This window comes from Coregonus clupeaformis, chromosome 18, assembly GCF_020615455.1.
Source record: "Coregonus clupeaformis isolate EN_2021a chromosome 18, ASM2061545v1, whole genome shotgun sequence".
NCBI classification, from domain to species: Eukaryota; Metazoa; Chordata; class Actinopteri; order Salmoniformes; family Salmonidae; genus Coregonus; species Coregonus clupeaformis.
In genome coordinates this window covers 24,629,410-24,648,065 of record NC_059209.1, presented here as the reverse complement: position 1 = coordinate 24,648,065, position 18,656 = coordinate 24,629,410, and the positions used below count along the sequence as shown (strand labels likewise).

The following is an 18,656-nucleotide window of genomic DNA, read 5'->3' as shown; positions in this document are numbered from 1 at the left end:
GAATGACCTGCAGAGAGCTGGGACCAAAGTAACAAAGCCTACCATCAGTAACACACTACGCCGCCAGGGACTCAAATCCTGCAGTGCCAGACGTGTCCCCCTGCTTAAGCCAGTACATGTCCAGGCCCGTCTGAAGTTTGCTAGAGTGCATTTGGATGATCCAGAAGAGGATTGGGAGAATGTCATATGGTCAGATGAAACCAAAATATAACCTTTTGGTAAAAACTCAACTCGTCGTGTTTGGAGGACAAAGAATGCTGAGTTGCATCCAAAGAACACCATACCTACTGTGAAGCATGGGGGTCGAAACATCATGCTTTGGGGCTGTTTTTCTGCAAAGGGACCAGGACGACTGATCCGTGTAAAGGAAAGAATGAATGGGGCAATGTATCGTGAGATTTTTAGTGAAAACCTCCTTCCATCAGCAAGGGCATTGAAGATGAAACGTGGCTGGGTCTTTCAGCATGACAATGATCCCAAACACACCGCCCGGGCAACGAAGGAGTGGCTTCGTAAGAAGCATTTCAAGGTCCTGGAGTGGCCTAGCCAGTCTCCAGATCTCAACCCCATAGAAAATCTTTGGAGGGAGTTGAAAGTCCGTGTTGCCCAGCGACAGCCCCAAAACATCACTGCTCTAGAGGAGATCTGCATGGAGGAATGGACCAAAATACCAGCAACAGTGTGTGAAAACCTTGTGAAGACTTACAGAAAACGTTTGACCTGTGTCATTGCCAACAAAGGGTATATAACAAAGTATTGAGAAACTTTTGTTATTGACCAAATACTTATTTTCCACCATAATTTGCAAATAAATTCATAAAAAATCCTACAATGTGATTTTCTGGATTTTCTTTCCTCATTTTGTCTGTCATAGTTGACGTATACCTATGATGAAAATTACAGGCCTCTCTCATCTTTTTAAGTGGGAGAACTTGCACAATTGGTGGCTGACTAAATACTTTTTTTCCCCACTGTATATGCAACATGAGTTGAGACCTGATTTACAGTACACTAGAATAATGCCACTTCGGTCCAAAAGAGAGCTGAATCAATCAATCATAATGATTGGTTGATTGAAGAGAGAGCTGTCCAATGGGCTGGCTGCGTCAGGGGTCATAGGTCAGACAACATTGTTGCGTATGACCCCCAGCTGGTCTATCTGACCCTCAACCACGTCACGTCTCTGAAACACAAACACACACACACACACACACACACACACACAGGAACACTTCATTATGCCTTTCACAAGACAGGACCACCATTGCTTGACTTGGACTGAAATAGGTTCCGGAACTCATTTTGGGTGCTGGTACTGTTTATATTTAGGTGTAGGAGCTCCACAATACTTTTGAGCTAATATTCTATAAGAGGAACAGGAGCTCAAGCAGTAGAACATTTTAGGTGCCGGTACTCAGCTCCGGTGAGCTCCTGCCCAAGTCAAGCACTGAGGACCATAACAGACAACACTTGTAACTCTTGTGCCCAATCCCAAATTAACCCCTTGCCCCTACCCTGTAGAACTGGTGTGTACAGTACACATAAATAATTGGATATGTGTAAACAATGTGGTGAAACTTGTATCCAGCCTATCAGATGGCAAGGTGGATCTACGACCATATTGATAATACCTATCCGATTTCTTTAGATCTATGTGAAGTTCCTTGCCCTATAGGGGCTGGGGGTGGATGTGGAGTTGAACATGACGGTCTCGTTCCAGGCTAACTACATTACAGACACATGTCAGATCTCACAACGCCTATGATATAGCAATCAGTCGATGAAGTGGCACACAACCATTGGTTGAGGCATTATAACATCTGCTATGTAGTTGGCCTGGAACACAACCAATGTCTTTATATAACTGTGTGATGCTGACCTTGAGGAAGACAGGTGGGTTCCTGAACACGCCCACACCTGGAGGAGTCCCCGTTGGAAACACGTCACCTGGAGACAACGTCATAAAACTAACATAGGAGAGAACACACACATGCAAATCTTTGTTATCATAGTTAGAGCAACTGTACACTACTCAATAGCTATCACAAATATTGTTTTTATCATGACAGTGTAACTTTGTTGTCATAACTGTTTATGACCATGTGACTGCTATCACTCACTGAGACCCAAGCAACCACTTGCTCAGTCTTAAAGATCAGCTGGTCAGTGTTGCTGTTCTGGACTGGAACATCGTTCACCAGACAGCGGATACCCAGATTATGGGGGTCTGATGACAAATGCAGAGATATAGTCTGTGTCCCAAATAGCACCCTATTTCCTTTGACCAGGGCCCATAGAAGTTAACTTTAAAGGTAATAGGGTGCCATTTGAAACGAAACCACATATGGGTCGTTCCACAAAATGAGTAGATTGCCCAGCTGAACGCCTCCATGCAGGAAGTGCTCCAAATGCTGCATAAACTGACCATCGCTCCGGTTCCACCTCAGGGAGCAGCGAGTGCACCCAGTCCACCTCCTCCCGTGCTATCACCAACGTCTGAGGGACCCCTCGCCCTGCTGGAGGGCTATGCTAGAGAGGCTAGTAGAGGCTTCCTGCTACAGGTTTCACTGTATCTGGCGCATCAGCGTGGGGCATCTCCATTGGACCAAGCCAGGATAGGGCTGGTGATTTCGCTACTGAAGGGAAAGGCGCTGGATTGGGCAATGGCAGTCTGGGAAGGAGGTGAGGCCGCGGCGCTTCCCTACTCCACCTTCCTCGATCGGTTCAGGGCGGTGTTCGATCATCCCACGGAGGGAAAGGACGGGGGTGAGCGTCTCCTCCGGCTACAACAGGGAGAGGAGACCGAGTTCGAGTACGCCCTGAGCTTTCGCACGGTGGTGGCGTCTTCCAACTGGAATGAGCGTGCTCTGCGCACAGCCTTCAGGAGAGGCTTACGGGAGGACATCACGACGGAACATGCATTTCGGGATGACAAGATGGACCTTGATACCCTCCTCGCCACGTCCGTTCATCTTGACAACATGTTGAGAGACCGACGGCGTTCCCAACACCACCCGGAGCCTCAACGCTTACCCCATCTGAGCTATGGAAGCCACCCTGCCTCCGAGTCCTCACTCATGAAGGTGGGCAGTATCCCCTACACCACCACGGACCACAGATATCCTGGCGGCTCCCTATCTAGGCGGTATGACTCCCGTCGGCGTTCCGTTCAGTGTTCCATCATCACCTGTCACCAAACCATTGTTTTCTGTTCCCCTAACGGTGAATGGTTCTTCCTTCTCTTCGCTTTCCACGGCAATGATAGATTCCGGATCAGCGGGGAACCTTATCAATAGGGAGCTGGTCTCTGAATGGGGGTTGCCCACCGTACCACTGCCTTCTCCGTTACATGTCACCTCGCTGGACAATAAACTACTTGGATCAGGCACCATTACGCACGTCACTCTCCCCATCACCATCACCATTCCCAGACTACCGGAGCACCACAAGGAGCTGTCCTTCCACATTGTCACGTCACCCCTTCACCGGATCGTCTTGGGATTGCCCTGGCTCAGACTACACAACCCCACCATCAATTGGATCACCAAGAGGATCACAGCCTGGTCCCCATCATGCCGGAGGACCTGCCTGCCGGTGGTTTGTTGTTCCACTTCAGTGTAGATTCCGGAGTCCGCCCTCCAGCCCAACATTCCACGTGTGTACGCAGATCTCTCCGATGTCTTCTCTGCCTCCAAGGCTAAATGTCTCCCTCCTTACAGGCCCTGGGACTGTGCCATTGACCTGCTGGAGGGACAACACCCCCTGAAGAGTCACATTTACTCCGTTTCCATAGCGGAGACTGAGGCCATGGAGAGAAGTTTGTGGTGGAGCCCTAAAACAGGGGTTCATCAGACGCTCTACCTCTCCTGCCTCCGGAGGACTGAGGCCGTGCATTGACTACCGGGGGTTGAACGCAGTCACCACCAAGTACCAGTACCCCCTCCCTCTGGTTCCGTCGGCCATCGAGCAGCTACGAGGGGCCCGGTACTTTACCAAGTTAAACCTGAGGAGTGCCTACAACCTGATCCGAATCTAGGAAGGAGACGAGTGGAAGACGGCATTCAGCACTACCTCAGGCCACTATGAATACTGCGTCATGCCCTACGGCCTCGCCAACGCACCTTCCGTGTTCCAGTCCTTCGTCAATGACGTGTTCCAAGAAATGCTGATTAGACAGGTGGTGGTGTACATCGACGATATCCTGATCTACTCGGCTACGTTCGAGGAGCACGTCAGGAACGTCCGAGCGGTCCTACTCCGCCTCCGGGAACACAGCCTGTTGGTGAAGGGAGAGAAATGTGAATTCCACCAACAGGCCATCTCCTTCCTGGGATACAGGATCAGTCCTCAGGGGGTGTTCATGGAAATAGCGAAGACGGACGCCGTCAGGTCATGGCCAGTCCCCACCACCATCAAGGGCCTACAGAGCTTCCTGGGCTTCGCAAATTTCTACCGGCGTTTCATCAGGTCCTTCAGCTCCATAGCCGCCCCGCTCACCTCTCTCCTTAAGGGTGGGTCTCAGAAGCTGGCCTGGAACCCTGAGGCTGACGGTGCCTTCAAGAGGCTGAAGCGGAGGTTCACCACAGCGCCCCTCCTAAAACACCCAGATCCAGCTCGTCCTTTCATCCTGGAGGTGGACGCATCTGAGGAGGGCATGGGTGGGGTCCTCTCCCAGCGGCAAGGTAAGCCAGGGAAAATGTATCCCTGTGCCTTTTTCTCGAAAAAGCTTACTCCCGCAGAGAGGAACTATGGAGTTGGAGACAGGGAGCTGTTGGCGGTGGTCCTCGCTCTGGAGGAACGCAGTCCATCCATTCCGGATTCTCACTGACCACCAGAATTTGGAGCACATACAGGCAACGAAACGGATGAACTCCCGTAAAGCCAGGTGGGCCCAATTTCTTACTCGCTTTCAGTTTATTCTGTCCTACCGCCCAGGATCCCAGAATGTGAAAGCCGACGCCCTCTCCAGGATGCACCATACCGGAGGGGGGTCCTATCCTGCCTCCGTCTCTCATCGTGGCACCTGTCATTTGGGATGTGGACGAAGACATCCGCCTGGCGACTTAGGAGGACCCAGCGCCTGCCAACGCCCCTCCGGGCGCGTGTATGTACCCACCAGGGTCCGTGACTGCCTGCTGCCCTGGCCGCACACCACCATTACGGCAGGGCACTTGGGTATTACGTGCACCCTACATTCTCTCTCACAAAAATACTGGTGGCCCACCTTGGCTACTGATGTCTTCTCCTGTTCTGTATGTGCCCAAACGAAGACACCTCGGAATGCCCCGGCAGGCAAAATAGTTCCTCTCCCAGTGCCTCAGCGACCTTGGTCACACCTGTCCATTGACTTTGTCACTGACCTCCCACGTTCTGACGGCTTCACCACAGTCCTGGTGGTCGTAGATCGGTTCTCCAAATCATGTCATTTTCTGCCACTAACTGGTCTTCCTTCTGCTCTCCAGGTCGCTGAGGTCCGCATTATGGACTTCCGGAGGGCATCGTCTCAGACCGTGGCCCCCAATTCACCTCCCGAGTGTGGAAGGCTTTCCTGGAGAAGATCGGGGCCACGGCCAGCCTCACATCCGGGTATAGGCCTCAGTCGAATGGGCAGGTGGAGTGCATGAACCAGGAGCTGGGGAGGTTTCTTTGTTGCCACTGTCAGGATCGGCAGGGTGAGTGGGCGAGGTTGCTTCCCTGGGCAGAACATGCCCAGAACTCCCTCGTTCACTCCTCCACGGGGCTCACTCCCTTCGAGTGCGTCCTGGGGTACCAGCCGGCCCTGGCCCCTTGGACACCCAACCAGACAGATGTGCCCGCTGTCGATGAGTGGTTCCACAGGTCCGGACTGGTCTGGGACGCTGTCCATCTCTAGAGGGCCATTTGTTGTGAGGCCACGCAGTCATGGGTATACATGGAGTACAGGAGGGGACTGAGGACGCATACTTGTGGGGCCTCCATGTTGCGAATCAGTGTCGGAGGTAATTTTGCCTACCTTCACCACCTGAAGGCGGCCGTCAGGAAGTCCAGGACTCAGCTGCATAGGGAGGAGTTCAGTCCTAGGGCCGTGAGCTTTGAGGTGAACTTAGAGGGCACTATGGTATTGAAGGCCGAGCTGTATTCGATGAACAGCATCCTCACATATGCATTCCTTTTGTCCAGGTGGGTGAGGTCAGTGTGCAGTGTAATGGCAATTGCGACGTCCATGGAGCTGTCAGGACGGTAGGCGAATTGGAGAGGGTTGAGTGTGTCGGGGAGGGGAGGGAGGAGGTGATGTGGTCTTTGACTAGCCCCTCGAAGCACTTCATGATGACAGAAGTGAGTGTAACGGGTCATTAGTTATTCAGTTCAGTTACTTTCCGGTAGGCGAATTGGAGAGGGTTGAGTGTGTCGGGGAGGGGAGGGAGGAAGTGATGTGGTCTTTGACTAGCCCCTCGAAGCACTTCATGATGACAGAAGTGAGTGTAACGGGTCGTTAGTTATTCAGTTCAGTTACTTTCCCTTTCTTGGGCACGGGGATGATAGTGGACATCTTGAAGCATTTGGGGATAGCGGCCTGAGCTAGAGAGATATTGAACGTTTCAGAATACACAACAGCCAGCTGGTCTGGGACGGCAGCCTTGCGAGGGTTAACACATTTGAATGACTTACATACCTCCTCTGTGGAGACCGTAAGTACGTAGCGCTCGTTGTTCAGGGGCTCGTCGTTGTGCTCAAAGCATGAGAAAAAGGTGTTTACCTCGTCCAGTAGGGCTGCGTTGGTGTCCGCGACGTGACTGAATTGCCCGCTGAATTAGGTGAAATAAAAAAAGATCACTTCTCAAAAGGCACCGAATTGGTGGAACGGCCCATATACATTGTAGCAACCACTCTGCCAAAGTAAGAACATTTTGCACATTTTGTCTCATCATGTTTCTCCCTCCCTCCCTGCCTCTCTCACCCTTCACAGCAGAGGTGGTCACTAAGGCGGGGCCGAGAGGACAGAAGCTGTCAAAGGTTTTTCCCAGCAGCCACTGCTTCCCGTTGCGTTTCATCTGCCAATCACGTGCGCTGACATCGTTGGCCACGGTGAAACCTGCCACCTAGGACATAGCATCCTCTTCCTGACAGAAATATAGAATGGTGAGTGGGTGAGTCTGTCATGAAACCCCTGTGTCTGTCAAGTTGTGTTCAGTCAGACTCACCTTAATGTGTTTCCCCTTTCGTCCAATCACAAAGGCTAGCTCCACCTCCCAGTCCACCTCCTCCAATCAGAGAGAAGCAGAGAAGAGAATCCATCGACAAAGTTGCAAGATCTTGCTGAAGATGATTGGTTCTTTAGGGATAAGGTCTTCCTGCTCCAGGCAGTGGTCCCGGTAGTTCATCCCCACACACACCACCTTCTCTGGTGCTAGGACTGGGGACAGCAGCCTCACCTCCACACGGGGAACCACACACTGAGCAGGACTAGCCTCCAGTGCTCTGAGAGAGAGAGAGAAATAAAAAAAGAGTATGTGCTCTGGATGGAAATGATGGCTACTGACAGCCAGGCACCAATAAAGTATGTGTGTGTTACCTCTGTGCACACTCCATGCCCTTCTCTCCCAGCTCCAGCAGCTCTTTCATGGTTGTGGGCATCGAAGGGTCAAAGGCCTTAAGGTCAACGACCCCTAGCCCCTCCCCCTGCTCCACACCAACCCTGACCCTTCCCTCATCGCCTTTAAGGCAGAACTGTACCAATCGCATCGCAGCGCCACTCACTGCCCGCCTTCCTGGGATAGCAGACAGCCTATCAGAGAAGCTCCTCGAGATGAGAGACAAGGAACAAAGAGGAAGTCTCATCTACTGAGAACAGAGAGCAGGGAAATTACTGAGAGAGAGAGACAGAGAGAAAAACGTCAAGAGTAAAAGAACAAAAGGAGAGACAAAGTGAAGGGGAGGTGGGTTGAATTTATAATTATTTTAGACAACAAGATGTGCTAAGAATGGTCCATTCCCCAAAACAAATCTAGTATTGAACAATTGCTGTAGATAATCTCAAAGTACAGTTTACTGCTAATATTGTAATGCATTGTGTGCACTGTGCAGTACCAACAAAGTGACTCACTGAGTTCAGAGCTCTAGCTAGCCAAGGAATTCCAAAAGCATCTAGCTACCTGATATTGCAGATAATAAACGCCTCAGTTTTCTGCCAACTCAATGGAAATTATTTTATTAGGTGTACTTGCTGAAAGCAAGAACAACTTTTGAAATCTGAAATAATTTGTATTATTATTTCCCTTCCGCTGGCACTTGTCGCACCAAAACCAAACAAGCTACCAACACCAAAACAACTTTTAAATGTGCTGACTGTCTTCAGGTTGCTTGAAAATAATGTTTTGATTAGATCCAAGACATTCATAGAAAGTTTAAGCTCATTTACCACATTTCTATACAATTTAAAAACAAGCAAAAATGACCCCAGCCATTATCACTTTGGTTGCTGTAGCAGAGAACATTTGGCAATTTTATGAAAAATGTCACGCAATTCAACTCATTTTGCCATGGGTCAGAGACAAAATACCAGTTTTACAGCAAATTACCTGCAATTCTACACATTTCGCCATGGGGTGGAGAGACATTTTTGCAGTTTTAAATCTAATTTCCCGCAATTCTACACATTTTGCCATGACTTATGCCATGTTAATATGATACAGTGCCTTCAGAAAGTATTCATACCCCTTGACTTATTCCACATTTTGTTGTGTTACATCCTGAATTCAAAATTGATTAAATAGATATTTTCCCTCACCCATCTACATACAATACCCCATAATGACACAGTTTGCAAATTTAATGAAAATGAAATATCTCATTTACAAAAGTATTCACACCCCTGAGCAATCAATACATGTTAGAACCACCTTTGGTAGCGATTACAGCAGTGAGTCTTTCTGGGTAAGTCTCTAAGTGCTTTGCACACCTGGATTGTACAATATTTGCACATTATTAAGTCTTGCCATAGATTTTCAAGCCAATTTAAGTCAAAACTGTAACTAGGCCACTAAGGAACATTCAATGTCGTCTTGGTAAGCAACCAGTGTATATTTGGCCTTGTTTGTGTTTTAGGTTATTGTCCTGCTGAAAGGTGAATTTGTCTCCCAGTGTATGTTGGAAAGCAGACTGAACCAGGTTTTCCTCTAGGATTTTGCCTGTGCTTAACTCTATTCCGTTTCTTTTTATCCTAAAAAAACTCCAGATGACAAGCATACCCATAATTTTTTTTATTTAACCCTTATTTGGATGCAGCCACCACCATGCTTGAAAATATGAAGAGTGGTACTCAGTGATGTGTTGTGTTGGATTTGCCCCAAACATAATGCCACATTTATTTGTTTTTTTATTTACATTTGAAAAGATTACAGAGGTCCGGCCCTCGGTGTCCTCATACTGTACGTAGCTACGGCCCTGACCACTACTACTACTTCTATTTCAAAACCATAAATACTTGAAGTCTAGCAAGCACACACATTTTCTTTAGGAAATGTCATTTTCTATGGTGAAGTGTCACATACTAAAATATTTTATAGAATAGGCCCAATAAGATACGGCTTTATCAATAATACTGTATGTCTCTTTGGTTTGCATGACTGATGGGTGTCAGGCACAGGAGGCTGCTGAGGGGAGGACGGCTCATAATAATGGCCGGAACGGAGCGAATGGAATGGCCATTACTAGCCATTACCACGAGCCCGTCCTCCCCAATTAAGGTGCCACCAACCTCCTATGGTGTCAGGAGGACTTTTAATTCAGCCAGGCAATGTTCCCTTGAGATGAAAGGGGCATAATTACTGCCCACAGAAGCCGTGGGGTGACGTGACGGAAAGCGAAAGATGTTGTGATTCTTTACATTTCTATGTGGTGAGGTGGATAGCATTATGGCTGAGATTCCTTGGCTTAGGCAACTTTCAACTTGAAAGCAAACAAACCTCATTAAACAGAAACAGAAACCAAACTGAACTTGAGGTGTAAACTCCAAATGCATTGGAGTAGATTGATTTCACAGAAATGGAAAGTGCAGCTATTTCAGTGATTTTGTGAATCCTTGAACAACAACTTCCTCATCCAAAATGAGTGCATGAATTGTCAATTACCAATTATGTTGTCAAAGACTAAAAAGAGTTTCCTGGAGTTGCTGATCATCTTTAGCTATTATTAGCTCATGTTCAGCTCTTCCTTTTAAATGTACAGTATTTAAGATGGGTGGGCCAAGTTAAGTGGTTCTCAGATTACTTCTTTAATCTTCTCAACTTTGTGAAATATGCTTCTCCTGGATGTTCAGGTTTGACATGATGTCCATGTTTTGTCTTTATTTTCAACGACCTTTTCAACTGCCAGTGTCATTATCATGCCAACATTTGGGATGTTACCCTCAATCATTCACTCATTTTCACCCATTGTCTCATCTCGCCGCCCTACTTTACCTGTCCAACACCAAACACCCATCCACCAGTAATCAAACGCGGACTGGGTGTGATTATTACATACTCTACCGCTTGATCAAAACGCTCTCTTATAAATACAGACTGAAAACACAGCTTATGTACAGTCCGTCAACCTCCAACACCAGGGGAGACTTGCTTTATGTGAAAATGGCTGTTCTTATGCAATTCTTCTTTATATGCAGAAACTAACTTTGATATTTACAAGAATAAGAAGATACCATATTTTGATTTGATATACTAATTATTAGGTGTGCTTGACAAAAGCAAGAACAACTTTAGGAATCCGACATAGTCTACAGTACTTCTTATTAATGTGCGTGCTGAAACGTATTCTTATTATTTGCTTTCCTCCTTCACCTACTATAGCACCAAAACCGTAAAAACTCCCAACACCAAAACAACTTAAATGTGCAGACTGGCACTGGGGTACTGTTGATGAAAAAAACATGTTTTAATCCCAGTGCATTTCAATGGACATAGGTTTGAATGGGAAATATTCTGCCACCTGTAGCGCCAAAACTGTAAAAGCAACCAAAAGGCACTCTTTTCGTGGAACGACCCAAAAATTATCATTTGGTTGTGTTTATGAAGGTCTTAGATAACATTAGAATATGAAAATATATATATTAAATAAATAAATCCATTATTATTTATTTACACTGAACAAAAATATAAAAACACAACATGTAAAGTGTTGGTCCCATGTTTACAGAAATTGTCCATAAGCACAAAAAGCTTTAAAATGTTGTGCACAAATATGTTTACATCCCTGTTAGTGAGCATTTCTCCTTTGCCAAGATAATCCACCCACCGGACAGGTGTGGCATATCAAGAAACTGATTAAACAGCATGGTCATTATACAGGTGCACCTTGTGCTGGGGACATTAGACCCCTTTCTGTGTTTGCAAACATTACTGCACGAGGGCGATGCGCACAAGTTGGTGACAGAACAAGGGGGAGTTCTTATAGAACGCCAGCAAAATTTTTTATTTAAATGTTGTTTATGACTGCATTTCACTACTTTTGGATTATACTTGGATTTTAAGGCTCGTATGAATGTTCTGCTTAATATAATGTTTGTGCCATCATCACAAATCAACTGCTTAAAAAAACAATTCAACTTGAACCAGTAAAATTGCTTTTTTTGCTACAGCCTATATCAATGAGCGTTAGCATTCTAGCTAACAACTGCTACATCCAAAATAGTTATTTTGCAAAGATCACAACCAACTAATAAAATTAGCAAGAATCAAAACATAATTGTAAGCGTATGAGAAACCCAATAAGTTATTTTGTTTAGAAGTAATAAAAACGTAAATCTAGGCTATGTTGAATGGGCGCTGATGGCGTGACGTCAGTGTGTGGGGGACTGGAAAAGGGTCTATAAAAGGCCACTCTAAAATGTGACATTTTGTCACACAACACAATGCCACAGATATCTCAAGTTTTAAGGGACTGTGCCATTGGCATGCTGACTGCAGGAATGTCCATCAGAGCTGTTGCCAGATAATTGAATGTGCAACGTCGTTTTAGAGAATTTGGCAGTACATCCAACCGGCTTCACAACCGCAGACCACGTATAAGCACGCCAGCCCAGGACCTCCACATCCGGCTTCTTCACCTGTGGGATCGTTTGATGCCAGCCACCCGCACAGCTGATGAAACTGTGGGTTTGCACAACCAAAGAATTTCTGCACAAACTGTCAGAAACAGTCTCAGGGAAGCTCATCTGCGTGATCGCCGTCCTCACCAGGGTATTGTCCTGACCGCAGTTGGGCATCGTAACCGACTTAATTCGGCAAATTCTCACCTTGGATGGCCACTGGCACACTGGAGAAGTGTGCTATTCACAGATGGTTTCAACTGTACCGGGCAGATGGCAGACAGCATGTATGGCGTCGTGTGGGCGAGCGGTTTGCTGATGTCAAAGTTGGTGGTGGTGGGGTTATGGTATGGGCAGGCATAAGCTACGGACAGTGAACACAATTGCATTTTATCGATGGCAATTTGAATGACCAGAGATAACGTGACGAGATCCTGAGGCCCATTGTCGTGCCATTCATCCGCCGCCATCACCTCATGTTTCAGGATGATAATGCACGGCCCCATGTCGCAAGGGTCTGTACACATTTTCTGGAAGCTGAAAATGTCCCAGTTCTTCCATGGCCTGCATACGCACCAGACATGCCACCCATTGAGCATGTTTGGGAAGCTCTGGATCGACGTGTACGACAGCATGTTCCAGTTCCCGCCAATATTCATCAACTTCGTACAGCCATTGAAGACGATTGGGACAACATTCCACAGGCCACAATCAACAGCCTGATCAACTCTATGCGAAGGAGATGTGTCTGCTGCATGAGACAAATGGTGGTAACACCAGATACTGACTGATTTTTTTATCCACGCCCATGTAAAGTATATATATTTTTTGGTATCTGTGACCAACATGCATATCTGTATTCACAGTCGTGAAATCCATAGATTAGGGCCTAATTAATTTATTTCAATTGACTGATTTCCTTATATGAACTGTAACTCAGTAAAATCTTAGAAATTGTTGCATATTGCGTTTATATTTTTGTTCAGTGTAGTTTAGGCAGGTCTTAAAGGTCCAATGCAGCTGTTTTTATCTCAATATCAAATCATTTCTGTGTAACAATGAAGCACCTTACTGTGATTGTTTTCAATTAAAATAGTCACAAATATACATAAATTGCTTCTTAGCCAAAGGCAAGTTCTTAAGCAATAATTTTGCATGGACTGTCTGGGAGTGGCCTGAGTGGGGAGGGAAAAACCTGAACATTTGCTGTTATTGGCAGAGAGGTTTGGAACTCTCTTGTTGGTCTATTATACAATGGCTGATTCTAATCCTGAATGCTGATTGGTTAAAACCGTATTCCAGCTGGTGTCTATTCCACAAGTTACCACCAGGACTCTTGGAAGATTAGTCGAAATGAAGACTAAAAGAGATCCTAATAAAATAAAACCAAACCACCGGCTAAATCTATGACCTTAAAATGCCTATTTACTCTGTTACATCTGACTGCACAATCTTCTGTCTCATCAGCCCAGCCAGGCAATTTATAAACTTGATCTCCACTATGAAAAGCATCTAGACATTATCTCACATTTCTTTTAGACAAACATTTCGTTTTCAACAGTGGGGATTTGTATAAACCTTGCGGTCTGTCTCTCCGACATTTGCAACATTGTTTCACTATTCAAATTCGATCTCCAACTGTCCCATAGTAATGAACTTGTCAGGAACAGACAGACAGGCAGGCAGCGCTTCTCAGCCAGTCGAAATCATGAATCAGCTGGCATAATCTTTATGGATATATACAAAGAAATGTAAGTTGAAAAAAAGGTCAAACGAAACGAGATGCAAACTAGTTTGCAGTCTTTCCAGCTTCAGTTTGAAGTGACTGTGTTAGCGTTAACTGTGTTGTTGGCTTGCTTCTCTGAACAACAGTGTCCTGAGGAGAGAGCACATTTTCTATGCCAGACGAAATCACACCTCATTAGCTCACTGTTATGGATGTATCCAAATAAATGTCACTAGAAAACAGCTTAAACAAGTGCAAATGTAGCTACTGTTGTTATTCTGGCTGTTATTCTGGTTGTTATTCTGGCTGAACTGTTTGATGTGACTGTAAATTAGCCGTAGTTGGCTAGCTAGCAAGCAAGGGATAAGAACGTTGCCAGCCAGTATGACTGGTCCATAGATACAGAACAAAAAGACTGAACGACTGGGTCGCGTCTCTGGCAACCAAACCGATAGAACGAACGACCAGCCAGGCTTGGGTAGCAACCCTAGATTTGTGTCGGGACTATAGATTGTGGAAGGATGAAATAGTATGAATAAATTCATCAAAATAACGTTTTTATTGAAAATATGTCAATCATTATTTGAATATGTTGGTAACCCGTTGTATAAAAGTGATAATGACCTTGAAGCCGGTGTTTGGAGGATATATTGATTTCGTCTCTGCCCTAACAACACCCGTGCCAATATATCCTCCAAACACCGGCTTTTCTGACATTATCACTTAGGGTGTGTTCGTAAATTCAATCTGGAGTGCCAGAGTGCACTCTGGGCATTCGTAAATTCAGAGCGTTGTTAAAAATCTTCTTTAACCTGTCTCCTCCCCTTCACTGATTGAAGTGGATTTAACAAGTGATGGGCCATTTTCAGATGGGCTGCCAAATACAGGGTGAATGAATGGCAGGGGGAAACTCTGTTTGTGATATCGAAATTCTAACAACTTCAGTGTGTTAAATTTACTTATTTAGGAAAAGTCGGGGATGACGTTCAGAAGACGGCGGCGGCGGTTCTAACATTAAGCCAGAAACGCCATTCAAACTTTCAAACGTTCAGAACTGTCTGGTATAGGTTGCTTGTATACAACTTTTTGAACTCGCTACATGTTGCTTGTCCTATGTTGCTCTGTCTGCGTGCTACGTGTTGCTTGTCCTATGTTGCTCTGTCTGCGTGCTACGTGTTGCTTGTCCTATGTTGCTCTGTCTGCGTGCTACGTGTTGCTTGTCCTATGTTGCTCTGTCTGCATGCTACGTGTTGCTTGTCCTATGTTGCTCTGTCTGCGTGCTACGTGTTGCTTGTCCTATGTTGCTCTGTCTGTGTGCTATGTGTTGCTTGTCCTATGTTGCTCTGCATGTGCTCACTGTTTGTCTGTATTGTTATTGTAATTGTTTTTAATAACCTGCCCAGGGACTGCGATTAGAAATTACCCGGCTGGCTAAAACCGGCACTTTTACTGAAACGTTGATTAATGTGCACTGTCCCTGTAAAAATTTAAATATAGAGACTGCTGCCATATGTACATAGTCATTGAACACTGGTCACTTTAATAATGTTTAGATACTGTTTTACCCACTTCATATGTACACTAAGAATACAAAACATGAAGAACACCTGCTCTTTCCATGATATAGACAGACCAGGTGAATCCAGGTGAAAGCTATGATCCCTTATTGATGTCACTTGTTAAATCCACTTCAATCAGTGTAGAAGAAGGGGAGGAGACAGGTTAAAGAAGGAATGTTAGGCCTTGAGACAATTGAGACATTGATTGTGTGCCATTCAGAGGGTGAATGGGCAAGACAGAAAATGGAAGAGCCTTTTTAGGTGCCAGGCGCACAGATTTGTGTAAAGAACTGCAACGCTGCTGGGTTTTTCATGCTCAACAGTTTCCCCATGTGTATCAAGAATGGTCCACCACCCAAAGGACATCCAGCCAACTTGACACAACTCTGGGAAGCATTGGCGTCAACATGGGCCAGCATCCCTGTGGAACGCTTTCAACACCTTGTAGAGTCCATGCCCCAACGAATTTAGGCTGTTCTGAGGGGGGAGGGGGGCAGAGGGTGCAACTCTATATTAGGTTTGATTGATTGGGAAGTATTTTGATTCGCCATTGCTCTTGAACCATTAAAAAGTTACACACACCAAACCAATGTTGACATGTATAGACTGACTCAACTTAGATTGCTTGTCAAAAGATTGTTAATACTATTTGTACTTTTCTAACTATAACAATTTTAAAGTTGCATAAAAGCTCCATAGGCTTCAATTGGAAATATTTGGATTCACCACTGTTCTTGAACCGTTCATGCCACAAACACCAAACTAACGTCGACATGTGCAAACTGACTTGAATACTTTATAAAGTTTGTTGTATTCGCATTCATTTCAATGGCAGAATGCAGGCTTTAACATTCTAAACTGAAATCACTGCCACAGAACTTTCATAATGTTCAAACTAAAACATTTATAGAGCTTAAATACACATCGCATGGCAAGATGCTAAAGTACTCACTCTAGCCTACTATAGATGGCTTAGCTGACAACATCACGAAAATGATGTGCACTCTTCCATGGGGCAGAAGTCAGCGTGTTGTTGTGATTCTGGATGGCCAGATTGCTAGCAAGAATGACAAGAAACTACCATGTGGGGAATCGTAAGTGGCTAGTTTTGAGGTGTTTTGACTGATTTCATGTCAAGGCTAATATGGCTAAAATTCGCTAGCTTGCTAGCTATAACCAACAACTGTAACAATGTATTTGAGAGAACTGCTCATTGTGCAAATGTATTCATGTTTTCAGACACTAACAGCTTACAGACGGTAGGCAATTAAGGTCACAGTTATGAAAACGTAGGACACTAAAGAGGCCTTTCTACTGACTCTGAAAAACACCAAAGAGGCCTTTCTACTGACACTGAAAAACATCAAAAGAAAGATGCCCAGGGTCCCTGCTCATCTGCGTGAACGTGCCTTAGGCATGCTGCAAGGAGGCATGAGTACTGCAGATGTGGCCATGGCAATAAATTGCAATGTCCTACTGTGAGACGCCTAAGACAGCGATACAGGGAGACAGGACGGACAGCTGATCGTCCTCGAAGTAGCAGACCACGTGTAACAACACCTGCACAGGATCGGTACATCAGAACATCACACCTGCGGGCAGGTACAGGAAGGCAACAACAACTGCCCGAGTTACACCAGGAACGCACAATCCCTCCATCAGTGCTCAGACTGTCCGCAATAGGCTGAGAGAGGCTGGACTGAGGGCTTGTAGGCCTGTTGTAAGGCAGGTCCTCTCCAGACATCACCGGCAACAACGTCGTCTATGGGCACAAACCCACCGTCGCTGGACCAGACAGGACTGGCAAAAAGTGCTCTTCACTGACAAGTCGCGGTTTTGTCTCACCAGGGGTGATGGTCGGATTCGTGTTTATCGTTGAAGGAATGAGCGTTACACCGAGGCCTGTACTCTGGAGCGGGATCGATTTGGAGGTGGAGGGTACGTCATGGTCTGGGGCGGTGTGTCACAGCATCATTGAACTGAGCTTGTTGTCATTGCAGGCAATCTCAACGCTGTGCGTTACAGGGAAGACATCCTCCTCCCTCATGTGGTACCCTTCCTGCAGGCTCATCCTGACAATGCCACCAGCCATACTGCTCGTTCTGTGCGTGATTTCCTGCAAGACAGGAATGTCAGTGTTCTGCCATGGCCAGCGAAGAGCCCGGATCTCAATCCCATTGAGCACGTCTGGGACCTGTTGGATCGGAGGGTGAGGGATAGGGCCATTCCCCCCAGAAATGTCAGGGAACTTGCAGGTGCCTTGGTGGAAGCATGGGGTAACATCTCACAGCAATAATTGGCAAATCTGGTGCAGTCCATGAGGAGGAGATGCACTGCAGTACTTAATGTAGCTGGTGGCCACACCAGATACTGACTGTTAATTTTGACCCCCCCCCCCCCTTTGTTCAGGGACACATTATTCAATTTCTGTTAGTCACATGTCTGTGGAACTTGTTCAGTTTATGTCTCAGTTGTTGAATCTTGTTATGTTCATAAAAATATTTACACATGTTAAGTTTGCTGAAAATAAACGCAGTTGACAGTGAGAGGACGTTTCTTTTTTTGCTGAGTTTACTATAACCCACTATAATAACTCCAAACCTGCAAACCACCCCAAAACAGCTCTATAACTAGCCTATGACAACCCTGTTACTACCATTACTATTACTACTGCCATAACTACAACAACCAATACTACTACTATTTCACACAATAAATAGGCCTACTTTAAGACAAGCAAGCACACAAATTTACTTCAGCAGCTAAATGTCCTTTTCTAGTTAGTACTAACCGTATCAGCCAGAGAGCAAGCTCTACTACTACTTTCGATCAAATACAGTAACAGTATCTTTTTACAATCAAGATAATAAAGTCACACAGTATTCTGTTAAAACCTTCCTATGAGAGTCAGTGATGATCACTGACTGTCTTGTTTCTGTGCAAATGCTAAATAACCACATCTAGCCAGCAACATAAACCAAAATCTGCGAATACAATCTAGTCAATGAAAAGTAGCTGATTTTACTGATATCATATCATAACTCAGCTCAAAAGTCTTGTAAATCGTCTCTGTATTGCACTTTGGACCGAAAATCAGTCACTCACCTTGCTAGTTTGTCTACTGAACAGACATGCACAGAAGTGCACTTCCTGGGTCAGTGTTTGTAGTTTAGTTTACTGGATACTGTCACTCAGTGCTCACAGCATGTGAGATCAAAGCTCAATGCTCTCTAGCATGTGCATCATAAATAACACTTACAATTGATGCTATATCTGAACAATTTCTATGGATAATCTGCATACATTT

At 45.6% G+C, this 18,656-nt stretch overlaps 1 protein-coding gene across 1 annotated transcript; it reads right to left on the bottom strand.

Moving 5' to 3' along the window:
* Window positions 1-981: 981 nt before the first annotated feature.
* Window positions 982-7,823, bottom strand: fahd2a (fumarylacetoacetate hydrolase domain containing 2A). The gene is given in 7 exon segments (XM_045227004.1): window positions 982-1,183; window positions 1,880-1,967; window positions 2,030-2,031; window positions 2,121-2,227; window positions 6,938-7,100; window positions 7,182-7,458; window positions 7,553-7,823. Coding segments are annotated over 7 exon segments (966 nt in total). The 5' UTR covers window positions 7,819-7,823; the 3' UTR covers window positions 982-1,120.
* Between the last annotated feature and the right edge of the window lie 10,833 nt (window positions 7,824-18,656).